The sequence below is a fragment of the Dendrobium catenatum genome, unplaced genomic scaffold (genome assembly GCF_001605985.2).
Source record: "Dendrobium catenatum unplaced genomic scaffold, ASM160598v2 original_scaffold_101791, whole genome shotgun sequence".
Lineage (NCBI taxonomy): Eukaryota > Viridiplantae > Streptophyta > Magnoliopsida > Asparagales > Orchidaceae > Dendrobium > Dendrobium catenatum.
Genome location: NW_021420229.1, coordinates 462,384 through 483,632, shown reverse-complemented (window position 1 = coordinate 483,632; position 21,249 = coordinate 462,384). Strand labels below are relative to the sequence as shown.

General features: G+C 33.8%; 1 protein-coding gene across 1 annotated transcript in view; it reads left to right on the top strand.

Annotated features, from left to right (window-relative positions):
* LOC110105509 overlaps positions 1-11,403 on the top strand; it is a 63,854-nt gene extending 52,451 nt beyond the window's left edge. Inside the window, exon 9 of the mRNA XM_020835039.2 lies at positions 10,972-11,403. Coding sequence (XP_020690698.1) covers positions 10,972-11,199 — 228 coding nt within the window. The 3' untranslated portion in view covers positions 11,200-11,403. The remainder of the gene's footprint in view (positions 1-10,971) is intronic.
* The last annotated feature ends 9,846 nt before the right edge of the window (positions 11,404-21,249 follow it).

Sequence of the window (21,249 nt, the reverse complement as noted above, 5' to 3'; positions counted from 1 at the left end):
CACATTACCGTTTACCCACCTTTGATGGTTCCTCGGACCCTTACTACTTTAGGGAATGGGTTAGACAATTAGAGGACTATTTTGAATCACGTCATATTCCTGAGTCCCACCAGGTTAGCATCGCTAAGTCTCACCTCAAAGGTCAGGCTCTTCAATTTTTGATAAGATTGGAAGATCATAAAGAGTCTCACGGTGAGTACCTTACTTGGAAAGACATGAGGTGAGTACTTAATTTAAAATACCGACCCTCTACTAATGACCGTCATCTAGAGCACCACCTTACCTCTTTTGTTGGAATAAACAGTGGACATTACTGTGGTCGAGACCACCCATCTTTTAGTAACATCAGGGTTCCTGCCCCACCCTGTAGGTCTTCACCTAACCTTGATGGTTGGCTCTCTATTGGGTCTTCTGTTGGATCAATCTCATATGAATCCCCACTTGGACCTACTTCTAGCCATCCCAGTCCTTGACCCTGCAGGTGTGATTTTAATAAAGAATTGCATTAAAAAGAAGAAATCTACTAAGCCTGAGATTGAATACATCCATTTCGTGGATACTAACGATAAAGAGGACTTTTTTGAGGATGAAACTGAAGTGATTGAGTCAGACTCCCGGCATGACTTAAACCCTGAGCTAGGAAAGTTGGAACCTTTAAACATCGACACCTTAGCCCTCCCTTATCCTAGTCTCCTCGAGGATAACTCTTTGGATAAATTCTGCCTGGACGATAATAATGTGATCTCGAAAGAAGCCAATTTAACATAGAACACATTGAATTTACATTCAGAAGATCCTGATTTAGTTGTATCACCTACTGAGTTGACTTTGAATAATTTTGTTGGTAATAATCTCGAGTCGGAAGTGGTTCAATTGAACTTACTACCTGATTTGAATTCCGATTTAACTAACCCCAAATCTTTCAACCTTAGGGTTATACTTAAAACTGATCCTATTGAGGATATTCATATGAATTCAGAAGACAATAAGTTGAATTTGAATAACATTGAGCCTGATTGAAAAAATGAGCCTCCTTTTGATTTATTGGAGTATATTTCAAAGGTTGAGCCATTAGATCTACACTTGAGAGAGTGTGTCCTTCTTGAGTGGCCTTATCTCAAGTTTTCTCGTACCGACTTTAATATTAGAGAGAGCGTTAACCCATACCTTCATGACACCTCTCTAACTGTTGTGCCCACACCTGTTTTGAACAATCTATCCTATCTTTTGAATCACATACCTGTTAGTGACTCTTTGGGCTATCCCATGATGGTTGTAAGTCAGGACCCCTTGTCTTATTATGTGCCTGATCCCTCCATTATACATTCTTTCTTCGTGCCCATCTTAAGGACCCTCTCTACCCTAGTTGAACAACTTTGCTTGATTACCTGGTTGCCCCTTGGAGACTATCCAAGACCCTAGCTGAAACTCCCAATGAAAAGGCCCTTTTAGCTGAGAATGTCTTCATTGCTCCTTCTACACCGGTTCCCTTAAACATGTCAGCTTTATGTCCTCTCATTTTGTGATTGTTTAATCTTTATTCCCATCTTTGTGTACTTGTGAGTTAGTATGTTGTGTGTATTTTGTAGTATGTTTTCTCCAATTTTATCCTCTGATTAAAACTTTTGTGTAGGCCCAAAGTATATGCCAATCATAATGCATACTAAGTCTCTTGCATCACATCATTATTTATTTTGAGTCTTGAAATTACCTCGCCTAAAAACATACCGCATTTACATCGCATCCGCATGATATACTTAAGGAAGTTGCACGCCTAATTGAAACAGAACAATAATAATTATAGACTTTATGCTGAATTCAAAAACAATAATTTAAAGCTTTTGAAGTTGGTAATTCAGCGACGGTGCGGATTCGTCCGGCGCAGTTACCACAAGGAACTGTAAAGGAATCACATGATAGAAGTGCGAGACCAATTAAAATAGTCAAGAAAATCATTGATAGTGCTTACGTGGTGGATCTGCCTGCAGAGTTCAACATTCATCCCTCTATTAACATAGAAGAATTAGTAACCTATGAGGGTCTAGAGTTTAACCCACCACCTCCACTTCAAATTGAACCTTGTGTGACCCCACCCCGTGAGAACCCCAGCCTACCTCCACTCCCCAAATATTCCCAAATTACCTATAGCGGAGAAGATTGACATGATTCCGAGTGATGACATTATTTTTACAATTGAGGGTGGACGAAGAAGATAGCTGATGAGGTGGAGAGGTACACCAGAGTTAGAGGATACATGATTAGAGCACAAGGATATACAATTGATCGACTCAGATACACGATAGTTCTTGAGACACCCACTCGACGGAGTCGAGTTTTCTCCCACCTAGGGAGAATGATGAGGAAATCGGAGATCAACAGCTACAATCTTGAGTTATTTATTTATATGTTTATATACTAGTTTATTTTATATTGTTGTTTTTCCCTTTATACCCTTACGGGTGGTCAGGTAGTGTTGTAGCCCGAAGGGCATTTTACTTTTATTTCTTTTCTTTTCTTGAGCCTATTTATAGGCTAGTTGTTTTGTATTATGAGATGATGAGTTGTTAATGAAAGTTTATTCTACTTGTTTGATCTTTTTGTGAGTTCATGAGAGGAGAAGGATCTCTTTGTGAGTTCCGAGATTCCCAAGATCTCTTTGTGAGTTCTTGAAGAGGAGATACTTGAGGTTTGTAGCTCCCTAGATTTTCCAATTTTTTTTTTCTTATTTTCCTGGCATTTGTTTTCCCCTTCCCCATCTCCCTATACCCGTCGGCTCCACCTCCCCAAATTCCCCGCCCGCCGGCTTCCCCACCCAAAGCCCCATAGCCGTCGGCCACTTCAACCTTCCTCTCCGTCGATTCCTTCACCCGTCCCCTTCCCCACATCTCGTCGCCCACCACCCATCCTCCAAGCCGCTGGGAATTCCCCAGCCTCTTCCCAACCGCCGGCATCCAAACTTCCCCATCCGTCGTCCCCTAGGCACCACCACAATCACCGGCCCCTTTCGCCCCATAGCTCCCAAAATCTGAATTCCATTCAATCATAAAATCTTTCCTAATTTAGCCCACCAATTTAGGAGGAGTTTTAAAATTCAAAATTCAAAGATTTGAATTTAAATCCTCTTTAATGATCCCCCTCTAATTTAGGAGAGGTCCTCATTCAACATAAATCTAAAATTAATTTCAGATTTATGTCCCTAATCACCTTAATTGCTTGGGCCCACCTCCTTAATGCCTAACCCCTATCTCTCTCCTCTCTCCTTGGCCAGTTCCTTCCCCCCTCCTCTCTCTCTCTCTCTCGCCTCTTTAAATCACCTCCCACTAATTGCTTCAATCAACCCCTCATTAAGGAATGAATTTCCCTCCTTTCTACATTATTTGGGGATTCAAAATTCAAAACCTAGCTCCTAAGACCTGCTCTAAATTGTTGTCCCACTAAGAAACTGCTGTCCTGGAAACTCCGATCAGCCATAGTGTTGCCAGATCTGCTCCTGTTTTCTGACCAGAAATCCCTCAAGTGCTGTCCAAGGCGTTTCTAACCTCAAAGGCTGCTGTCCAAAGTTTTTCAAGGGTCAAAATTGCTAGCCAGTCTTTCCTAGTGACCATCCAAAAATCTTTAGTTGCTGTCCAGCCATCCTAGCAGATTTCCTACGGTAGACTTGCTGTCCAGAGGGTCTCCGATTGCTGTCCAGGAGGTTCCCAAACCTTGTGTTGCTGCCCACTTCTTCCCCAACACCAAAGTGACTATGCCGGAGCTCCGTATTTGTCTTTCCCTTTGGTAAATGTTTCTTCCTATTCGTATATCTTCCTAATTCACCGTTCAATTGTGGTTGTAGTTTGATTCACAACGATTCTTGTTGATCCCTCCGCTAAAGCATAGTAATTTAGGGAGTTGAGTGAGGAATCCTTGCATAGTAACTAATCTTATTGTTAACCTAGGGATCTCTCGTTGAAGCCATCCATGTATGCAATGTTAGATAAACTGACTGTTTTATGATCTTAACTTCTATGCATGTGATTTAGCCTAAACTTGTCTTATCGCTCTTTGTGCTTTATTTCATCGTTTAAATTCACCATTAAGATATAATTATTTTTTCTAGGAATATTAAGCGTGCAAATTTCGTTTAAGCAATTCATCTATGCAATTATGTTTCACATCAGACCACCTCACTCGATCTTGTTTTGCACTTGGTTCGGCCCTAGGCTCGCATGTAGAAGGCCTCTGGTCCACTCGAAAGATCTCCCCGCTCCCTCACTCATCCGATCTTCCCATCACGCATGGCTCTGGATGCCGCATTGAGGATGGCTCCCGAATGGAAGGAGAAGTGTTCAAATACAAACAAATAACATAATTATATACTAACACCGGCAAAAATGAACCATATCACTTCTACGTTCGTGAGATAACCACCGCCTCAATACTGATTCACAGAAAGGGAACGGAAGAAGAAACAGAAGATATAAGCTAACTCATGTTCTTTGAAAATCGAGTGAATTACGATTCGACCTTCTCTCTGGCTACAACAATCGAGCCCTCTATGTCCGTCTGACAGAGCAGACAGCCCGCCTCTGGCTTCTCCCGGCCACGCCCGCCTTTGATTTCTGTGCCTTTTGTCTGACCACAGGCAACTACTGCCTCTTAGCCTGTGTTCCCCGCCCGTCTGTGACCTAAATTTCAGTCTGATCGACCGTATCGAACGAACTTCCAATGGCTAGCCCAACCACGATTAATCCATGATCCTTACTTCGTCTCCCACGTGTAAAGCACCCCCCAATTCGCCAATGTAGCTTTTGGTCATGGCCCTTCTAACCTCCCGATCGAATTTGTGCCTGACCCTTATTGAATGAGAGTCTCATTCGTCCGTTCTTCAGCACATGAATGACTAATCGTTCGTACCCCACTCCGACCTTGCTGCTACTCTGCGTCCGATAGCTAGCTTAAAACCTGATTTGGCCTCCAACGCATGCACTTGCCTCCCAAGCCGTCCACCCCTCTCTGTTTTTGAAATAGTGAGTGGGGAAGAGGGTTATATATTTAATAATAATAATAATAATAATAATAATAATAATAATAATAATAATAATAATAATAATAATAATAATAATAATAATAATAATAATAATAATAATAATAATAATAATAATAATAATAATAATAATAATAATAATAATAATAATAATAATAATAATAATAATAATAATAATAATAATAATAATAATAATAATAATAATAATAATAATAATAATAATAATAATAATAATAATAATAATAATAATAATAATAATAATAATAATAATAATAATAATAATAATAATAATAATAATAATAATAATAATAATAATAATAATAATAATAATAATAATAATAATAATAATAATAATAATAATAATAATAATAATAATAATAATAATAATAATAATAATAATAATAATAATAATAATAATAATAATAATAATAATAATAATAATAATAATAATAATAATAATAATAATAATAATAATAATAATAATAATAATAATAATAATAATAATAATAATAATAATAATAATAATAATAATAATAATAATAATAATAATAATAATAATAATAATAATAATAATAATAATAATAATAATAATAATAATAATAATAATAATAATAATAATAATAATAATAATAATAATAATAATAATAATAATAATAATAATAATAATAATAATTGCAATGCTTTATTGTGCCGAATGCTGGCCATTAAAAGAGAAGCATAATACTAAGTTAAGTGTTGCAGAGATGAGGATGCTTAGATGGATGAGTGGCTTGACCCTTAGAGATAGGATACGGAATGAGCATATACGTGAAAAGGTTGGAGTAGCTCCAGTGGAAGATAAGATTAGAGAGAGTCGCCTTAGATGGTTTGGTCACATTAAACGGAGGCCTTCCGATTACCCTGTTAGGAAAGTTGAGGTATTGGATTTGACTTATGTTGAGAAAGGTAGAGGTAGACCTAAAAAACTTGGTTAGAAAATATTAGAAATGATCTTTCTTTATTAGATTTAAATGAGAATTTGACTTTTAACCGAACACAATGGCGAAAAAGGATTCATGTAGCCGACCCCACATTGCGGGACAAAGGCTTGATGTTGTTGTATTAAATTAATTGAGCAAACAATTTAAATAATTTTAAAATACATTTAAAATTAATTAATGAGCCAAGAGTTTAATTTTAATTTATAATTTAAGCTTTAAATCAACTAACAAAGAAATTTAAAATGCAAGTAAAGAGTGGAGGGGAGAGCCACTCCGGTGCATTTTTAGTTAGCTCAATAAAACAAAATATATAATAGAAATCATTGCTTTCCATTATTAGACATTACTTACAACCAACACTAAAACTAAAACTCCTAAAAAAAACTAAGCAAAACATTAAATAGAAAGAAAAGTCCAAAATCCTAAATTAAACCCCTCTTCATAAGCTCCAACTCCTGGTAAACTTTGCAGCTACAAGCTCTAGCTACTGCATTTGCTAGCTAGGAACACCTGCAAATATGTAGACGAAAGTTAGCACAGGGTAAAACATAACTAGTACTGGTAAAATAAAACTAATACTGGTAAAATAGAACTGGTTCTAAAACAAGTAGGCACTAAAACAAACAAGTATTTGACAAACAAGTAGGTAAATCTTCTATTACAGGTAAAACTAGTGCTGAAAGAAAACTAGAACTATAGATGTAACAAAGCTACTACTGTAGGCAAGGCTAGTACTAAAGCAAAACTATTAAAAATGCTAGTACTTAAAGTAAATATGCTATTGTAGGTAAAACAAGATGCTAACGCTGCTGTTTAGATAGTGAAGTGCGTAAAACTAAGTCCTCATTAATCTAAGTCATATAGGTCACTTCTAATAGTAGTAAATCTTATTGGTAACTATTTCACTAAATAAATCTACTATGTGAATCATTGAGCACCTAAAATTCATTCGACAACTTCTAATAGTTATCATAAGTCCGATTTTTTTTTTATCGTAAGTTCGACTTTAATTAACATGTTAGGAGAAATCTTTTGGTAAAAGTAACCTAACTCTAAATCCACCTTTAGGTATCTTCCAAAGGAAGTTGTAAGACCTGATATTTGAGAGATTTTTTAGGGATTTTTGAACTCTCAGTTAAACTGTGGGCCACCTCTAATAGAGGCTGTTAAGACTCGCTACACAGGTTACTTCTAATAGAAGCATTAAGTCTCACTTAAATGTAAAATTACATGTTTATTAAAACCCTGCTAACCTAAACCTATGATTGACAACTTCTAATAGAAGTCGTAAAATCGACTTTAGGGGAAATCTTCAAGTAAAAGCAAATTAACCCTAAACCACCAATGGGCCACCTCTAATATAGTCCGTAAGTCCCACTTTAATCAGGATGTTAGGGAAAACTTTTCCAGAACAAATAATACGTACCTGGTAACACGAACTCCTTCTAAATGAAGCTGTAAGACCACTAAATGAGCTACTTCTAATATAAGCAGTAAGACCCAACCTTTTAAAATCTCAGGGCTACTTCCAAGGGAAGTCATAAGACTTGCTATTCGAGCTACTTCTAAACGAAGCCGTAAGACCCACCACACGAGCTACTTACACTGAAAGCCGTAAGTTTCGACCCAAATCCAAACATACCGGCAACTCCTAAAGGAACTGTCAGGCCCAACTTAAATCTAAACTACAGATAACTCCTAAGAGGAGCCACAAGTCCTAACCCAAATCAAATAACCTATTTCTATCCACTTCCGTTTACTCGGGATCTTTGAGAGGAGGCAACCCATGGATGCTAATCAAATTCCCTGGACAATACAATCAAAACAGTTGTTAGTGTTGGTAGACTGAAACCCATGATATACCCGGACGACGAAACCATGGGATCTTGGTCGAGTTTACCTCCATCCCCCACAACCAAAATTAAAACTGTTGCATGTCTAAATATTAATTCATCTTTAATTGAGAGTTCTCTTCTACGCGTTAGGAGATGTAATTAATTATGAGGGTTTGTCCTCATAGGAAGTGGGAGCTCAGAATTAAATGAACCCTGATGCCGGTCATTGGGGGAAATCTGGTTAATTTAAAATCCAATATACCTCGGGGAAAATGGGACCTAATGCTTGCGAAAGCGGGGTTTGTACTGTAACACATCATTCATTTTCCTGAGCGAACAAGAAGCTCTCTCTTGCTCTCTCTCGGTTGGAAGGAAGCACGCAGGGGACGCACGCCAAAGTACACAGGATGCCGAATGGAGGAAGGGGCTCTCATTTTTTCGGGCACGCAAGGAACAAAAGACTGAATGACCCTCTCTCACTTTCTGGTCTTTCAATATGCCCATAATAAAGCACTCTAAGAAGCTTTCCCTCCCTCGGCTTCCTCTATACATGAAACGAGGAATTGCAGCTTGATTTTCTCTGCAACTCGATCCCTGTTACAGCTGCAAAAATCAGACAGAAAAGCACGATAAAACAGAGACAAAGGATTCACATTTTAGTTGTCGTATGCGTAATTTGATTTGGAAAGTCAATTGGGCTCAGATTTAATCAATTGGATTGAAATTGAGCCTGAATCGGACTTGATTTGGGTCGATTGGAATTCAATTTGGCTGAACTCGAATTGACGCCGATTTGAGTTGAATTAGGTTTGACGGGTTCGATTTAATTCGATCAAGTCAATTTGGTGAAATTGGACTCGAATTGAATTGATTTGATTGAGCTTAATTGGACTGAATTTGTGTCCAATTTGAGTCGATTTAGGTTTGACGGGGCTTAATTAGGTGGATTGGGTTCAATCAGGTCTGATCGGGTTGACACTAAAATTGTGTCAACAATAATTTATGGACTGTATGAAGTGATTATGATGCTGGATTTAGATAAAATGGTTCGTGTAGCAATCACTGATGTTTTGTTGATGTGCAAAATTGCATCAACATAGATTGAGATTGGATACCCACCCAATTTTAGGCCTCCTAGTATTATTCACAAACTGAATTTTACATAAAAGAATATTTGTGCTCCAAAGACTATAGAAGATAATGAGATCACTATGAAGAATGCAGTTGGATCATTGACATTGTCGGAGATGCCAACCTTATAAATACCTTTATCATGAATCACTTGATGGGATTGTCTCCAATGAGTTTGTGATGTTGAAAATGTTGAATATTGTAGAGATTCATTTTGCATAAAAAATCATTATGATTAGATCATTTAAAATAATAAATCAAGGATTACAGACAATCGTGATTAATGACATGTATGGCTTGCATTGCGAAGATGATGTAGATAAAGCAAAGTTTGTGAAAGAAAAAATATTGGATGATCTGTGGTTTGATAAAATTAATTATATTATATAATTTATTGCTTTTACGATGCCTATATTATATGTTAAGAGTAGCTTATATAGATAAGCTTTATCTCCATCTTGTGTATGACATGTGGGATTGTTTGATAAAGAAGGTGAAAATGATCATATGTCGACATAAGAGAAATAGAGACATTAAGGTCTCTCCACCTTTTGAAGGTGGTTTATAACATTTCTTGTTCAAAAATGAAACAAAAGCAGTACTTTCCTTCACTGTTTAGCTCTCTCTTAATCCAATATAGCATTTTATTTTCTTACTATTAGCTTGCCTTATTTCATAATTAGTAATTTCACTTATTAGATGCATTTTTTACTAGTTATTAAAACCATTCTTGGTTAAATGAAGCCCAAATTGTGTTGCTCCACTGAAAAACATATATCAAATGAGAGGAACAAATGCTTGAAGAGAAAATTTTCAAATATTAAAGATATATCAATGGTTAATTTGGAATTTGTCAACTTCTTTGGATTTGATGGTGCTTTGGCTAGTCATGACTGCATAGCATTTAGAGGCATTTTGAATGGAAAGGTTTAATGTGGACCGCTTAAAGATTGGGATATTGATCTCTCAATAAAAATACATATTACATAAACTAAATGAGGTTTGTGGGATGCAAGCCCTTAAAAGTTCCAATTGACTACTACTACAAATTTGGAGAGGCTAGCAACAATCCTGAAGTTGACAAAGGGAGGTATCAAAGATTAATCGATGGGCTTATCTTTCTTGCCCACAGAAGATTAGACATAGCCTTGGCTGTAATTGTTCCAAGTTATTTTTTGCATAATCCTAGAAAACACACCTACAAGCAACATATAAAACTTTTCAACTCCCCAAAGCAACATCGGGAACCAGAATCTTGTATAAAAGAAATAAAAGGCTCAGCCTAAAAGTACACAGATGCTGATTTATTTGAATTTTTCACAGATAAAAGGTGGACCACTAGATTTACATTTCATGGGTAGAAATCTCCAGCTCTTCGCAATCCTCTTGCAAAGAGCTAAAAAAATCGTACTAAGATTTCACATAATTTTTACGTAGTCAATTTGATATCATTAGAGAATCATGTCGTACCATTAAAATGATTCGGATCAGATAGACAGTCAAATGGTGCGGGCCATTAAGTCTAACCTCTTTGACTTTGGTGGCAAAGCAGTGGGCAGTATGAATTTAAATGCTATATTTCTTCCTTGATAATTTTGAATCTAGTATTAATGTATTACTGAGATATTTGATGAATTGTGACTTTTGCTGTGGTTTGATACAGGAATTGTCTCCACATTACAGCAAATGTGGATATTCAATTAGCCTGCACAAGCAGAAGTTTTATCATTGTTTACTTATTACCGGTATCGATGTGATTGTTTTGTTAAGGAGGTTTTACTTGAATAAATTATTGGAAGGTTGATAATGTGTTGACAGGCCCCAGTAATGTAAAAATGAAAAAAAAAATTCAGTGTAGATATATATATGTAGAAAGAAAATCTAGGTGTTTTAAATCATCATATGCCGCAATAAATTGAATGATATTTTTTATGTTTGTTTCTCCCCAAAATATCTTTTTATCAATGGATTATAGAATTGTTTCAATTTAATGTTGCAGGCAACAGATAGAGTAATTCTGATATTGATTCTGGCAGCTCTCTCTCTTGTTTTTCTCCCAGTCAAGCTCTTCCTTTTAATGATATTTTTGGAGATTTTCACAAGGTATTCCCCTCCTAGGAGAGCTAGCACAGAGAGATGGACTAGAAGATTTAGAGAATGGTGGTTCAGTATACCTGCAGCTCCTGTAGTTCTTGAAAGAGATAAAGAAGATAAAAAGAAAAGGTAATTATGATGTATATTATGGTTCATTTTCATGCCCCCACTTTCTCTCATTGTTGTATATATGAAATGATATTCTCTCTCTTTATTAAAAAAACACATTATTACAGAGTAATATAAGAAGGGAAGTTTTGTGGGTTGTACACTAGAAATTATAAATGCTGTTTATACTTTTGTCCAATGTGCATAAAAGTTTCTCCTGTTGGAAGCATTAAATGGTAGAATGGTTTCAATGAGTAAGAATATTTCTTCTTCATCTCCATGATTGATAGATATGATTGTGTTTACGTTTATGATTTAATTTATAATCTTGATTAACCCATGTTTGAAATAATGTGGTGAAATGACTGAGGCTTTGTTTGTGACCGTTTTCTTTCTGCTTTCTAAAGCAACTTTTTAATACAAAAAATTTTACATAAAAAATTTATGTATTAAAAAGCTTCTTTAGAAAACAATAGAAAAATTGTCTCAAACGAAACTTAAGTTGGGGGTTACAGTAACTATGGTTTTATTATTACTTATTGTATCTTTGCTATCTAGAAATGGGAAAGAAGGCTACAGTTTATAGATTACTTTTTTTTATTATTATTATTTTTTAATTTTTTAACTAAAAGATTACTTTTAAAAGCAGTAAAAATGCTGTTTAAAATGAAGCCTCAAGTGTTTGATTTTGCCGCAGACAAATGAGTTCACCAGGGTTTTTGCTAGTGTATTATTCATGATCTAATTGTTATAATTTTAATATAAAATTAATTTAAAATTAAAAAAATATTGTTATATAATATTAATTTGAATTAATTATTAAATATATTTTAATTTGTTGAGCAGAGCTTCTGAAATGAATCAGGCTCGAGCTTGTTTAATATAAGAGATTGAGTATAGGCTTAAGCTCGAATTTGTGGCTTGATAAACTTGACTGGGAGCTTGTTAACGAGTTAAACTTGAGCCGGCTTGGCTCATTGAAACCCCTACTTTTTTCTCGCATGCTTTAAAAACTTAGCCATTTCCTCTTTTTTAATTTATATAAAACACATAAAAAAAAAATACTTTCTTAATATTTCATTATTTTTTGGAAATATAATTTAAAATATAATTAATTAAGTAGTTCAGAAATTTGGATTAATACTAATTAAAGATTGCATGGCTGGTACAGACCACAGCATTAGCAAGCATGTTTTGCACAAATTCCTCATGGTTTCTAAAGTTAACAGAGATTAGTTGGACATGTGAGCAATTAGCAATTGATATGTTTAAGCTTCACTGGAATTTTAAAGTCTTAATTTTTTTGGGATAGTTTTAGACCATTACCTTTTTTAGCTTTCAAAAAATTTTTGTATTAAAAAGCAGCTTTATGAAACAGTAAAAGATTGGAGTGATATTTCTGATTTGATTTAGAGATTTGAGTGTTGCAAGTAAATATAGGAATTAAAGTGTTAAGTATGTAAATATATACGAATTTTGAAAATACACATACTTGTTACAAAGCAATCACTTCAATTTAATCACTTGGTATTTGCCATATGACCACATCTCTCTAACATGCTCATAATGATCAAAGTTGATCAAGAGATCAACTGACTTATCAAGAAGCTAGAGATATATTTTGAGAGGTCTACAATACTGATAAGAGGAATACCAATATGATTGATATATTGTTGAAAATGATCTCTTGAAGGTGGGAAGAATTGATGAGGCTGAAAGAAACTTATAAGAGGTCTCTAGAATACTTTAGCCTAAGAGTTGAGTGACTTTATGATAAAAAAGAATTTTCAAGTAGTTATAATGCCAGTCTGATGCTATTTATTGAAAGTTAATGCTGTCTCCTTATAAATTTCTCATGTTTAGCTCATGATTTAGTGTAATAATCATTTTTCCTTTTATCATAACGAACATTCTTACATATCTAAAAGTAATGTCGTAGGATAATGGAGGGAGCACTACAAACAATGGAAATCCTCCTGAAATTTCCATTTTTCGCCGAATTTCTGACGAAAATCCATTCAACGGTAATTTGCACATCCAAAAATATAAACGGTGAAATTTTTTCGCTGGAAATGTTTCATGTGGAGTTTCTAGCACAATTCTGACGAAAAAAATGATGGTTATACGTCGATTTCCCTAGACGAATTACGACATTTTATTCGCCAATATTTAAGGCGGAAAAGTTGAGCCGGAAGTACTGGCGGATAATCTGCCGCCCTGATTTGTCAAACTACTATCAGCTGATAGGATAGGCGAATAATCCGCTGGAATTATCGGCATAAAAGATCGCTGGAAACATGAAATTCATTTCGTTGTATCGTATTTCCAACAGATATTATGCCAGAAACCTGTAGCATAAACAAAAAAAACCCTTCCCTCTTAAGAAATTGATTTCTATAATACAACATGCATACAAAAGTTTCAATACTATATACATTCAAACATAATTCTCTAATCAAAGTCATCACCAAATATTGAACATAAACGTATAAAAATAAATAAAAACAAGACGAATACCATCAACAAAATGTTTAAACTATACAAATGTACAAAAACAAATAAGTGCTGATGTTTAATAAACAAATAAGTACAGATGTCCAAAAACAAATAAGTACAAATGTCCATAAGAAACTACACAACATCTAATCTAAATTAGTCTCCTCCTCTGCTGAAGCTACATTCTTTCCACTGAATCGCTCACTCATTTTTCACATTTCATCGAACAATAAGTTTTCTGCATCTGCATCTGCCAGTTAGCTTGTGCTTTCTTGACCTGCTCTAACTTGGCTATAAGGGCAGCCTACCTATTAGCTATATAAGGACTCCTAGGTACTTGCTAAGAAGTTGGAGCCACCAGATATCATGTCCTTCATATGCATAGGCTTGCAAGCCTAAACCATAAACTCTACCATGTTACTTTCATCCTACTGCTTGTGACAAAATATGGTTGTCAAAATATTCTACTAATTTGCTAGAAGAACCTTTACATACTACAACCTCGCTCTCACAAAGTCGTGTATACTCCTCCTATGAAAATTAATAAAAATTTAAGCAAATTAGACATGACATAAAAATAATAAAATTATATACTTATGTAGGCTTTCCTCGCTCGCTCTTCAACCCATTACTGGTCCTCCTACCGCTTGTGGGTATGACTATGAATTTAATAGGGGTTAGTTCACTACCTAACACCTCTTTCTGTAATAGACTTACATTAGTATTCATATTAAAATAAATCATTAAAATCATTTAAAATTCTTTATCAAATGTCTCATGTTCTTAGTATGTGGAATTGAACCCCTAGTATGAAGGGAACTACCCATGCCCCCAACATCAGAAGCTCTATTCTGTCTATTTTAATCCCTCCTATTGTACTCTAGGCCACCCCAAGCACTGTTCAACTCTTCCCATACACTCTCACTAATCCAGAATGGCCGCTCGTCTAATTTTTTATTGTTTGTAAATATATCTCACATCTAAGTCGACTTATGCTTCTCAAAATTCTTTCTAATTTTATCATTGTGCTCGAGTAGCCAACAAAAATCTTTTGCATTTAAAAACATAAATATATAAAATATATATTTTTGTTAGCTTAAGTAAAAAAGATATAATATAGAACATATTTGTATAATAACTAACCTCAAACTCTCTAAATCACATGTCCCACACTTCTTTTGAGACTTTCTTCCAAGAAATATAAGGAGCATCATACACGCTCTATATTATGTCCAATATTTTATGTGTTGGTTGTTTTGATGGGTGAAGCCTGCAAAAAATTTGTTAGGTGAGAAAAATATTTATTCAAATTTAGTTGCATGTTAAAAATATAATAAGTACGTACATGTCACCATCAGGTTCAATCAACATGTGACCCTCTGTCTCCTGCTTTGCTGTAGCTGGGGTGGAAGATCCACTTATGGCTAGTTGATGGGGTGGTGGGGGATAGTATGGAGGGATATATTATGGATATGAACAAGTAGGAGGGCCACCATTATAAGGTGTGGGTGGTTAGTAAGGGTAGAAAGGAGTACTCTGTGTGATGTTTAACGAAGAAAAGCAGAGATCTGGTGAGTAGAACTATGAGCTACTGGCTATAGGAGTTGGTAAAGGAGGGCTAGGCTGACTTTAAGTGTCAGTCTGAGATGAAGAGGTACCCTCAATACATACAGACCTACTGGGTGGCCCACGAGTTGTTTTATTGTTGCGTCTACCAAAAAGTTTTTGATCAATCCTTGTGACACTCACCACTTGAAGCCATTTATAAAATTTTTTTAAGAAATATTAGTAACATAAATTATATCAAAAAATTATCATAAAATAACACAGCAATTAAATAAATGAAGTTGAGCAACAATAAAATAAATAAACAAACTATTGTCATGCTGTTTAAATAAATCATATTGTTAAGATAAATTATTGATTCACAAATGATTGTAAAAAATTATTTACCTTATATTGATTCACTTTCATATGATGAAATAACTGCACAACTATTAAATTCTTCATGATTTTCCTCTATGTTTAAATCTATTTCCTATAATTTCAACTCATTCTCATTAGTTGTAATTTGATTGTCCACATCGTTAGCAAGATATTTTAAGTTTTATACAAACTTTTCTTGATGTGCTAATGGTATTGATGCCGTTTTCTCAATTACTCCCCTAGGATTGATCTTTAGAACTATGAGCCAATCTTATTTGCCTTGTAATCTACTCGGATAGTTAGCAAAATAGATTTGGCTTGCATGTAATGATGAATGAGTCAAACTTTATATATCTCCTACCTCGCTTAACTTCTATTATACCATAAAGCAGATGTATTCTTATACCTTTATTCTGTTATGGATCAAACTAATCATAATTGAATAAATATACATTATTCCCATGACTAGGATATTCCAACTATAATATTTCTTCTAATATCTTGTAGTACTTAGAATCATAACCTATATGGATGTTTCCTCTTACATATACACAAGACTTATCTGTCTTCCTACCTTCACACCAAAATTTTGCTTGGAATTTGTACCCATTAATCAAAAGAAATGGACAACATTTCGCTACTTTATTTGGTTTCCAAGCTAGATCAAGTATCCCTTGATACTATAAATCACTGCATTAAATATGCACCTAATTAATAGATAAAGTATATTATTAACATATTTATAGACAATAATGTTAACTAAATAAGAAAAATTAGTTGAAATGAATAGTTAAAATATATACCATATTTTTTAACCAATTAGGAAATTCTTTTTTCACTATCTTTTGGACTTCCATTATTTCTAATGTATTCAAACCATCAATGAAAATCTTGAAAACATGAGCATTTAGATCAAATTTATGAGTAATAAAATATATAAATATGATAAGTAATACTTGAGAAATTACTCAACTTTATCACAGTTTAAGTAAGACACATAATATGGTAACTCTCAACTCCTCATCAGTCAAATAACATACGGTGGTAGTGCATATGGGTTCATCATTTTTGTTGAATATAGATAAATTTTAGGATTTATTCATATTTTGAGGTGCAGTACTCTTGCTTGATTGTAACACTATTTTAAAGTAATACGAGCAAAATTGAGTTATATCATACATTAAATATGCTTCACATATTGAGCCTTCAGGATGTGTTTTATTCTTAGTAGTATTCTTAAGTTTATTTAAATACCTCTCAAAAGGATACATCCACTGATCTTGAACAAGTCCACTAACTGTAGCATCATATGGTAAATATATGGGTAGATGCTTCATCGAGTTAAAAAAAAGTTAGAGGAAATATCTTCTCAAGTTTACACAGAATAAAAGGGATATGTTGCTCCATAAAAATCAAGTGCTTTGCATTTAGTTTTGAAGAGCATAAATTCTTGAATAAGATACTTAGCTTGATCAAGGGCTATAAATTTGATTTTATAGATAACTAAAGGCAGTTGGTAGTAGAGATTGCATAAAGATATGATAGTCATGACTTTTCAATCCAAATAATCTCCAAGATTTTATGTCAACACATTTACTTAGATTTCAAGAATATCCATCAGGTACCCATAGAGTCTTTACCCATTCATAAACTGCTCGTCTCTATTCTGAAGTCAAGGTGAAAGGAGTTTTTGGTTTAAGAAGTTTATCATTTTCACCATCCTTCAACTCTAAAACTTTTTCTCCTTCAAATATCATTTAAGTCCATCCTTACTTTTATATTATAGTTGAATTTATCTTTGATGTCTATGACTATATTGAATATGTTATCAAAAATATTTTTCACTATATGTATTACATCCAAGTTATGTCTGATCAAGTTTGTCCTCTAATATGACAATGATCAAAAAATATATATTTTTGGTCCAATTATGGTTGACACTATACCCTGCAATTTATAATAAGCTAATGTTGGAGAATCCACTATTGTGGGCATGGAACTTACTCTTTCAAATATTTATTCACTAGTTAATCTAGGAGAAGGATACGACATCACCATTTTATTTTTAGTAAATACATTTTTATTTTGCCTGAAAGGATGACCTATAGGTAAGAACATACGGTAACAGTTAAACTAAGTATTCTTTCCTGCATGCTTTAAAGTGAATGACTTTGTATATTCAATACAATATGGACAAGCTAACTTGATGGAAGTGTTCCAACTTGAGAATATACCGTACTTAGGAAAGTCACAAATTGTCTAAAATAATGCTGCCCTCATTATAAAGTTTTATTTGGTGGAGATATCATATGCACTTACTCTCTCTTTTCATAATAAATTTAAATCATTAATTAATGGTTGTAAGAATACATGAATCTTTGCTTTTAAATTATGTTGCCCTATAATGATAAGTATAAAAACATGTAAGGAGTAGTTATACACAACTTTAGGGAAAGATTGTATGGGGTGAGTATCATAGGACAATATAAATAAGGTGAAACAAACTAGCTAAATAGAGTAAAACCATTTGTGTATAAACCTAATATTACACTTCTTGATTCTGTGGCAAGTGTGGGATGTGTATGGTTAAGTGTTTTCAGGTATCTGCTTCTAATAGATGTGTAATAACACCTTTTAATGAGATGTGTTCATTATTCCATCTCATATGTGCAACAGATCTAATAGATATATATAACCGCTGTAGTCTAGGAATTATGGGTAAGTAAAACATCCTATATATTGGTAGTTCCTTAGCTTTCTTTTTGTCATAAGTTTTGTTTTAAGTCTTAGTGAATTATAGTAATGATATGAAATCTCTGATTGATCATATTTATAGTATAACATTTATCTTTTAATATAATAATATATCTTTTTATATGTCAAACTAAGTTTGGAAACCAACTTCTTAGTCCAATATAAATATGTATGAATTATGCTATATGCTAGGTTGGTTTCTTAAGCAGGCCAATGAATTGATTAAAATATTTATGGGGGACATTATATTCTACATTGATGCTTAACAAATTAATAATAACTGATAACTCTAAGTGAGTGGTGCACCCCTTCCATATTGGTTGTTAGAAAGCATGCAACAAATCATAAAAATATTATGCCTCCTTATTAGGTGACTCTTCCATATATTATGACTCTTCCATATATTATTCAAATAGTACTCCGGTTACATCATGATTTAAGTTCTCAAGATCAAGTTTGATATTTTCTTTCTTAACTATATTAGAACTTATAGACGGGCCATGTCGAGAATTGAAATGTGGCTCATACTTACCATAAGAAATCCAATACCAATATTTTGGCATGAACCCTCTACGGTATAAATCAACAGTTACATTATCTAGGCTTAGGTGAACTTGTTTTTTACGTTCAGAATATGAGTATCAAAACATTCCATCTGAGATAAAGCTGGACAGTTGAGAAGCTATCTGAATGAAAAAAATTCACCCTTAAATGAACTCATATCCATAATATAAATTACATATAATATGAATATATTAGATATTATTTTAATAATTATTGAAGAAAAATATATGGATTTTTATTTCACATAGGTCCTTTGTCTATGAAAAATATGACAGCCTCCTAACATCTCCCCCATTTAGGGAAAATACAAAGAGACTTAGACTACCTGGAAGACCATCATTTTATGTGACCATACCATCTAAGGAGACTATCTCTAATCTTATCTTTCACTAGTGCTACTCTAACCTTTTCACATATATGCTCATTTTGTATCCTGTCTCTAAGGGTAAATCCACTAATCCACCTGAGCATCCTCATCTATGCAACACTTAATTTAATATTATGCTTAATGGCCAACATTTTGCACCATAAAGCATTGCATGTCTCACCACTATCTTATATAATTTCCCTTAAGCTTGAAGGGGACTTTTGTATCATACAATAAGCCCGATGAATTCCTCCACTTCAACCATCCAACTTGAATTATGCTAATAATATCCCTATATATTTCACCATTAATACAACCAAGATATTAAAAATGTGTACTTTTATTAATAGCTTGGTCACCCAAAGTCACAATCCCTCAACTTGGTTCATTAATACTAAAATTACACTCAATATATTAAATTTTAGATCTACTCAAGCGAAAACCTTTTGACTCTAAGGTTGATCTCCATAATTTAACTTTACCTTTAACTCCCTCTCTAGTCTTATTAATAAGAAGAATATCATCAGCAAAAATTATACAGCAAGGTACATTCTCTTGCAAATGTCTAGTGAGAACATCCAAGACTAAATAAAAAAGATATTAATCTTAACTACAAATTTACACATCAAATCCCTATCTTGACTCATCAGCAAGAAGAATACCATCAGCAAAATGCATACAGCATGCTACAATCTCTTGCAAATTTTTATCAAGAACATCCATGATAAAAGGAAAAACTTACAGGAAATGCAAATAAGGTGGTGAACTTCAGTAATGGAGGCAGCGAACTTCGATAATGGATGACGACGAACGTGGGTAAGTTTGGTGGAAAATATTAGCAACAGACTAGTCTCAATGGAAATGACATCCAATGCATGTCTCAAATATGAGTGGAGAAAACCAAAATGATGAGGAAAAAAAAAAGATAAGAAAGACAAACGAGCGGGCAAAATAGGGCTCTCTCCTTCAAACTTTCCAGTTGATTTTCCATTGGTAACATTAGCGATGGATAATACATAAGAAATCTTTTGTCGAGTTTAAGTAACCAGACATTATTTATGTCAGTTATTTTGCATGGGGAAGAAATTGTGCCAAAATATAAAATATACTACCAAAAAAATTGGTAGAATATATGCTAGTACCTTCACGGTGGAATATACACCAATAATTCCACTGTAATGTTACTAGCATATATTCCACTGGTTAGTCGTCTATTTTTTTCAGCACATGTATACCTATAAGAAAGTCTGACGGTAATGATCGATTTTTCTATAGTGGAGGGATTTTTGGAGAGAGAGATTCAAAATTAGAAAGATTCTTAAGAGTAGAGTTTGACCTTATAAGTATGAGAGATCTTATTTTAGGTGAGACTAAAAGGAGCAGGAGAATTAAAGAGGGTGAATTTAAGAAATTTTTTCTTTCTCCTCTATAGTTTCTTAATTTATTCTTACAATAAAATATTGGTTTCATGATCCAAAAATAAGATCCAAATTACCATTTTTTGTACCCTCAGTTAACGTATTGGTTGAGTCACTTTTAGTTTCTTAATGGTGTTTTAGATTGAGATGGTATTATTGTGTTAGGTTAAGAAGAACCTTGATGCACGATGTTAGAAAGCTACTATTAGAAGATTGAAGGAATATTCTTTTCCTTAGATCTTTCTAATACAACAAGATAAGAGAAAGTTGTGATGTCAAAAAGAAAAAGGCTTTGGCTACTTGGCTTCCTAAGTTGTACTCCTTTAGAATTAGATAACTATGATGATAAAAATATTAAGCAAACAAATTTATGTGAGAAATAAAGAAGAAATCCATGTGGAGGTTAATTTAGAGGAAGATCCTGCTGCTATAGCAATAAGAAATCAATGAATGTTCTTGCAAGGAAAAAATATCTAAAAAGAAGGAAATGAAGATCTTAAGCTTTGTGTCAGTGGTCAACACTAAACTTTCATGTTTGAAGTTAAATTTG